We start from the raw sequence: 8,050 nt of genomic DNA on the forward strand, positions 1-8,050 counted from the left end.
AATTTGACTGTCGTCATGACTCGTGACCACCGGTGTGGCGGTAATACGGTCACCGTAACAGCTCTAGATGTAACTGACCTCTATAGTGTGACTAACTGATTTGCTAACACAGGATTATTCAATAATTCTCCAAATTAGATTACTCTTTCAATCCCCTTGCGTCCATTTTTATGCTTTATCCTAATCTCACATGCCAGACTTTACAGCTATATGCAATAGTCCCTCGTCTGGCTCTGCGAGATTAGCTTTTTCCAAACTTATGTTTTCCGTATCGTTGCCCTGCTTATGTTTTGTTCTTGGTTCTTCTCATTGGAGGCACTGATCCACATAGCGGGCGGAGCTCCCCGATACCCCAAAGGCCAGACAGCCGGCCTGTCACACCGCCTCTCTCTCTGACCCCTAAACATTTCCACCTCCCAGGTAGGAGACACACGGAGCGTACCCTGTCACTGTCACTGCTATAGGTCACCTGAGATCTTTTATATCTCTCTCTCTCTTATCGCTTTCTCACTTCACTTCTGTCTACCACTTTTTCCATTTCAATAATGCTTTTGATTCAGACATCACGAATATAAGACTCTCTGTATAAAATAATAATTGATTTTAATGTCAATTTTAATGTAAATGCTGATGTTTATTGGTTTACAGTGTGTGATTGTGAAGACACCCTCCCTCTGTGGTATTTTTCATTAGTCATTTCACAATGCCCTCTGTGTCACAGGAAAAGTGTTTGATACGTATACAAGAAATGCAAAAGACTGAGTTTTGTCTTTCTCCCTTTATCCTTTCAGATCAGGGGATCAACATTTACAGGAAACCACCCATCTACAAACAACACGGTACATTCACTCTCCGCGACCTGGTTTCACCAGTATTAACAGCATCATTATTGTTATGAATACTTATACTGATACTATTATTCCCAAATAGTGTCATGAGCCTCATTGGCTATAACAAATCGATAAGCTTAGCTTATTGATGCGCGGGTTGACTCATAACCCTCAGTCCCCGTGGTTATATCTGCGGGGCGGGTTTAGGGTCATGAAATACTGTGTGGATCAGCTGTTTGTTTCACCCGCCCGCAACTATTGCACAAATATGTGATAAAGTTAAAATCTGAGGCCCACACCCAACCCTTACCCGCTAATATAGAAAATGTGGCTAAATGTAGGCTAAAAGCTGATAGTATCAACCACATAAAATATGTATCCAAGCCAAACTGACATTTTATCAAAAACATGTTGGGTCATTTTAACAGCTTTGACTTTCCTTAAAACTGGTCAAACTGTTGTAATTTTGAAATTTAGCACGAAAGATCTTTCCCATTGTTTTTTTTTGTTGTGCATTTTCTCTTCAGTACCTATAAACATCTTTGCAGAGATGAAAGAGAAAACAAACTTTACCGATGTCAACTAGATTGAAGCATTCATTCTAGCAATTTTTGACGTAGGGTTTATTTAGTCTTCTAGGGCAAAAACTAATGACCGAAGAGAAGCTGCACGTATCTAATTATAGACAAGTTGACTGACAAATAGCCAACCAAAATGTTTGAAATTATAAGCAGAAACATGGGCCTCTCTAAAAATGCCTGTCAAAAAAAAGTAAAGACATCTCTGACTGTACAATGCATTTTCTATATTTACGGGTTAGGGTTGGGTGCAGGCCTCAGATTTTCACTTTATCACACATAGTCGGGCGGTTGCGAATGTGTTATTAACAATTTGCGGGCGGGTGTGGGTGAACAAACACCTGACTAAGCTATACAAAGCAGCACCTAAACTTTTAAAGGTATAGGGTCCTTTCAATTATGGTTTATTTGTTTGGATTGAAATCGTGTGATCACCACGTTGATCTCTGATTGTACACCACCTTACTGTAACCACCTCCAATGTCAATGTGTTAATACTGTTTGAAGTCTCTCTCTGACCAAACAATTTCTGAACACTTTCTGAGCATCTAATGCCTAAGCAAAATATCAAGGCATGTGACTACAGCATATCCAAAAATCTAAAAAGAAGTTTCAGGATGGCAACTTAATTCCCTTCAATAATACTTAATCCTGACATGTTTTGAAGCCTGCTCCTTCCCCACTAGTGGTGCTTTGACAAAGGAGAATGCTCCGAAACATGTCACTAATAAATATTTAATGGAAATAAGGTCTAGATTTTATCAGATCCGCGCTAGCCGACCTCTGCATGGAGGTTGTTTTAATGGTGGCTGAGGTGGAACTGCGTTAGAGCTGTCAAATCAACAAACGGCTCCTTGCATTACCTTATCATTGAATGCAGCGAAACCACATCCAACTTTATATCAGACAAATCCCATGCAGCCGTGTTACAAGTTCAAACACTCAAATACGTGATCTTCTATTGTCTACACCTCGATTACACTGATAAGTTATAAATCCCCCTATCATTATTTCTATCATCAATAGAGCCTACACTTTATATTGCCCTTTAGAACTTCTAACACAGTAGGGATAATAAGGAAGGGAGTGGTTGATGACACACAAGAGCAGCCGCTCACTAACACCGCCAAAACATCCGCAATTCAGATGTCAGCCAACACAGGTTAACGCTCAATCTGATTGCCATCCTGAACCATGTTTCAAGATTTCATTTTAACATTCCTAGGACGGAGCACCCCTTCAGCGGTGCACACTACAACTATCTACAGTGCATTTGGAAAGTATTCAGACCCCTTGACTTTATCCACATTTTGTTATGTTACAGCGAAAACAGAAAACATTTTTGGAAATGTATTAAAAATAAAAATCAGAATTACATTATTTACATAATTATTCATCTTGTTTCCATTGATCATCCTTTAGATGTTTCTACAACTTGATTGGAGTCCACCTGTGGTAAATGCAATTGATTGGACATGATTTGGAAAGGCACACACCTGTCTATATAAGGCCCCACAGTTGACAGTGCATGTCAGAGCAAAAACAAAGCTATGAGGGCAAAGGAATTGTCCATAGAGCTCAGAGACAGAATTGTGTTGAGGCACAGATCTGTTGAAGGGTACCAAAAAATGTCTGCAGCATTGAAGGTACCCAAGAACACAATGTCCTCCATCATTCTTAAATGGAAGAAATTTGGAACCACCAAGACTCTTCCGAGAGCTGGCCTCCCAGCCTAACTGAGCAATCTGGGGAGAAGGGCCTTAGTCAGGGAGGTGACCAAGAACCCGACGGTCACTCTGATAGCGCTCCAGAGTTCCTCTGTGGAGATGGGAGAAACTTCCAGAAGGACAACCATCTCTGCAGCACTCCACCAATCAGGCCCAATCAGTGGCCAGACAGAAGCCACTCCTCAGTAAAAGGCACATGACATCCCACTTGGAGGTTGCCAAAAGGCACCCAAATGACTCTCAGACCATGAGAAACAAAATTCTCTGGTTTGATGAAACCAAGATTGAACTCTTTGGCCTGAATGTCAAGCTTCACGTCTGGAGGAAACCTGTCACCATCCCTATGGTGAAGCATTGTGGTGGCATCATCATGCTGTGGGGATGTTTTTAAGTGGAAGGGACTGGGAGAATATTCAGGATCGAGGGAAAGATGAACAGAGCAAAGTACAGAGAGATCCTTGATGAAAACCTGCTCCAGAACGCTCAGGACCGCAGACTGGGGTGAATGTTCACCTTCCAACAGGAGAACGACCCTAACCACACAGCCAAGACAATGCAGGAGTGGCTTTGGTCCAAGTCTCTGAATGTGCGTGAGTGGCCCAGCCAGAGCCTGGACTTGAACCTGATCTAACATCTCTGGAGAGACCTGAAAATAGCTGTGCAGCAAAGCTCCCCATCCAATCTTACAGAGTTTGAGAGGATCTGCAGAGAAGAATTAGAAAAACTCCCCAAATACAGGTGTGCCAAGCTTCTAGCATCATATCCAAGATGACTCGAGGCTGTAAACGCTGCCAAAGGTGCTTCAACAAAGTACTGAATAAAGGGTCTGAATACTTATGTAAATGTGTTATATTGTTTTATTTTTTATTATAAATCAGCAAAATGTATAAAAAACAGTTTTTGCTTTGTCATTATGGGGTATTGTGTGTAGATTGATGAGGGGGAAAAACTATTTAATCCATTTTAAAATAAGTCTGTAACGTAACAAAATATGGAAAAAGTCAAGAGGTCTGACTCCTTTCCGAATGCGCTGTATATAATCTATGTACAATTCTGAGTAATAGGTGTAAGTGTAAGGTTGCGGGATTATTTTGATCTTTACCATGTAGAAATCGTCACACAACATTTCAGACAGATGTTGAAATGTTCAGCTGTGTTTCAAAGGACTTACTCAGACACTGATAGTCCAGTTCCCCTGGTTACCAACCTAGATTCACCCGCACCAAAAAGAAAGTCTGCTGATGAAATCATCAGATCCGCTACGTTTCCTGCTGCCCATGACACATCACCGAGCCAGAGCGTCCACTGGCCCCCCTGCGCTTTCTCACTGGCCCTGGTTACCTTAGGTACAGTAGGCTCCCTATGAGCATGCTTGCACTGCCCTACCTCCCACCGCTTAGAGGCTCACAACCCCCTAGACATTTGTGGAGAACCAAGAGGATTTGATAGGTTTGAGTAATATGCCAATAGCTCACTCTGATAGAATAGGTGTAATTTCTGCCATGTTCTCTCAGATTTCAACAAGTGTCTAGGATGTAGTGGTTGGGGTTCTTTATGAATAGGGCAGAATATCACTTTTATGCACTTGTAGCTTAACCCCACCACTAAGTTTTATTGCATCCCTGTTCTTACTAGAATTTGACTCTGGAACACAGACTTTTACAATTATTTTTGCTGATGCTGAATAGTGTCTCCTTGAAAGGCTGTTGTTGTTGGCGTCATGTCACTTTTTGCTTACTAGATCTTCAGTTTTACTTTCGTTTACAGCTACCTATACAATCAATCAATTGATTGATATACAGGTAATTACCAAAATAATGGAACCACTTTTAGTTTACTGATAGCAGGTGCTTCCACACAGGTGTGGTTCCTGAGTTAATTAAGAAATTAGCATCCCATCATGCTTAGGGTCATGTATAAAAATACCCAGTTGCACATTATCAGTTTTGTATTTTTTTGTTGTTGAAGGGGCTGTGTTTGTCTCAGTCCCCAGATCTCAACCCAATTGAATACTTATGGTAAATTCTGGGGCGGCGCCTGCATTTTCCACCACCATCAACCATCAACCAAACACCAAATTATGGAATTTCTCATGGGAAAATGGTGTAGCATCCCTCCAATAGAGTTCCTGACACTTGTAGAATCTATGCCAAGGCGCATTACAACTGTTTTGGCAGTTCGTGGTGCCCCAACGCCCTATTAAGGCACTTTATATTGGTGTTTCCTTTATTTTGGCAGTTACCTGTATCTACACCATTCACAAATGACTTGGACAGAGCTACTGTGACTGAGACTGGCCTCAAACTGACCTGTTTTCCTACACTGTGTTTTTCTGTGTATTAAACTAATAGTACAAAGCTCATCTTGTGAACACTGTTGTAATGTCTGCATTAACATTCAGTGCAGCTGAGTAGTTGTACTGCCCTGGTGTTGTCTGTGTGTATGTCTAGTCAACTATGTCTCTCATTTGTGTTCTCCCACACCCCTGTTCTTCAATTCCACTGAAATGGCTGGAAAGATAAATCCTCCAGTACTTTTGTAAATCCATTTTAAAATCCTGGACAGTACTTTTGTGACTGTGATGACCAGAGATGGAAGCATTATATTATGCATTCTGTTATAGTTTTGGACAGTCTCATTTTACTGTTTCTAGCACTGCTCCTCGGTCAAGATGTCCGTAGTTCACATACAGTGATAAGTGTCACGCCCTGATCTGTTTCACCTGTCCTTGTGATTGTCTCCACCCCCTCCAGGCGTCGCTGATTTTCCTTAGTGTATTTATCCCTGTGTTTCCTGTCTCTCTGTGCCAGTTCCTCTTGTATGTTTCCAAGTCAACCAGCGGTTTTCCCGGTCTCCTGCTTTTTGCATTCTCCTTTATTTAGTCCTCCCGGTTTTGACCCTTGCCTGTTTCTAGACTTTGTACCCGCCTGCCTGACCTTTCTGCCTGCCTTGACCATGAGCCTATCTGCCACTCTGTACCTCCTGGATTCTGATCTGGTTTTGACCTTTTGCCTGTCCACGACCATTCTCTTGCCTACCCCTTTGGATTAATAAACATTGTAAGACTCCAACCATCTGCCTCATGTGTCTGCATCTGGGTCTCGCCTTGATAGAAGAACTGGCCATGACAGACCCAGCAGACTTGGACCAGCTCCACCACGCGGTCTCCCTGCAGGAAGCCACCATTAGGAGAAATGAGGAGTTGGTACAGCGCCTTTTGGAAGGGCTCAAGTCCTTGACGGAACGCCACGACCATGGGTTAAAAGCTATTATGGAGCAAATCGGGGAGTTAGCTCAGAGGTTGACTGCCAACTCTGGAAAAACCTCAATCACCCAGTAATTTTTTCTCTTATCTGTGGTGAGTTTGTACAGCCTATCCCGGCTCCCCGGGAACCCCGCTTACCATCTCCGGAGCGATATTCGGGGAATCTTGGTACCTACCAGGGTTTTCTTTTTCAGTGCTCGCTTATTTTTGCGCTACAGCCATCTTCGATTCCTTCAGACCGATCGAAGATGGCGTATATTATTACGCTAATGTCGGGAAGGGCACTCTTCTGGGCTACGGCAGTTTGGGAGCAACAATCTGCCATTTGTGGTCATCTGGAGGAATTTATGGCAGAAGTGAGAAAGGTATTTGAATCTCCGGTTTCCGGGAGAAAGGCGGCCAGTAAACTCCTTGACTTATGTCAAAACTCTAGTAGAGTGGCAGACTACGCAGTTGATTTTCGCACGTTGACCACCAAGAGTGCCTGGAATCCAGAGTCTCTTTTTCAATACTTTTTTTGCACGGATTATCTGAGGTAAAGGATGAGCTAGCTGCTCGGTTAATTGCCGATCGATCTCGACTCCATTATCGCCCTAACCATTAAAATTGATGGACGCCTAAGGGAACGCAAGAGTGAGAGGAGGTCTGGTCTCGGGCACACTCGTGCATCCGCTATAGTGCATTCACCTCCAAGGGAATCCTTAAGTTTCCAAAGGCAGCTCTTCCGAGAGGATTCGAAGCCACCCGAGACCTCTCGTCTGGGTGAGTTGGATACTCCTGAGCCTATGCAGTTGGGAAGAGCTAGGTTATCAGTTGGGGAACGCTCACGGAGGATGAACAGTAACTGTTGTCTGTACTGTGGAGGGGCAGGACATTTTATAGCTACCCTATTAGGAAACCCTTGTCTCTAATGGGTACCAGCACCATGGTGAATCAGACTAGGATTTCCCTAATTCCCATCACCTGCACACCTTTTTTGTGCTTGTACTGTGGGGAGACCAATCTAAGTCTGAGTGCTCATTGACTCTGGGGTTGATGGAAGTTTTATGGATGCCACTATTGCTTCGGAGCTTGGTATTCCCACTCAGCCTCTCGCTGTTCACATGGATGCTAGGGCACTGGATGGCCGCTCTCTAGGGGGAGTCACCCATAGTACTGTGCCCGTTCAATTACGGGTTTCTAGTAACCAGAGTGAGACCATACAGTTCCTCCTCATTGCATCTCCCCATGTTCTGGTTGTTTTGGGATTTTCCTGGCTACAAAAGCACAAACCTGTGATTGACTGGACCACAAGCTCCATCCTGGGTTGGAGTCCCCAACGTCCAGGGTTCTGTTGCAATGGTTTCTTGGTTTTGCAGACTTCTACTGCCGTTTCATTCAGGACTACAGCACCCTGGCGGCCCCCCTCTCGGCACTCACCTCTCCCAAGGTTCCGTTTACATGGTCTCCAGCTGTCGACAAAGCCTTTGTGGATCTGAAGCATCGGTTCACAACAGCACCCATCCTCATCCATCCAGAACCCTCGCGTCAATTTCTGGTGGAAGTGGATGCTTCAGAAGTTGGAGTGGGGGCCATCCTGTCCCAGCGATCTGCCCAGTACCAGAAGCTTCATCCCTGTACCTTCCTGTCCCATCGTCTCAATCCTGCTGA

General features: G+C 43.7%; 1 protein-coding gene across 2 annotated transcripts in view; it reads left to right on the top strand.

The window, feature by feature from the left end:
- LOC106579423 (actin-binding LIM protein 1) overlaps positions 1-1,118 on the top strand; it is a 108,855-nt gene extending 107,737 nt beyond the window's left edge. Inside the window, exons 15-16 of one of the 2 annotated variants that reach the window (XM_014159326.3) lie at positions 316-420; positions 792-1,117. In XM_014159326.3, coding sequence (XP_014014801.2) covers positions 316-420; positions 792-898 — 212 coding nt within the window. In that variant the 3' untranslated portion in view covers positions 899-1,117. Of the gene's footprint in view, positions 1-315; positions 421-791 lie in introns of both variants that reach the window. The other variant, XM_082965930.1, reaches the window with a different exon arrangement.
- Positions 1,119-8,050: the final 6,932 nt, after the last annotated feature.

The sequence above is a fragment of the Salmo salar genome, chromosome 19 (assembly GCF_965601325.2).
Source record: "Salmo salar chromosome 19, fSalSal1, whole genome shotgun sequence".
NCBI classification, from domain to species: Eukaryota; Metazoa; Chordata; class Actinopteri; order Salmoniformes; family Salmonidae; genus Salmo; species Salmo salar.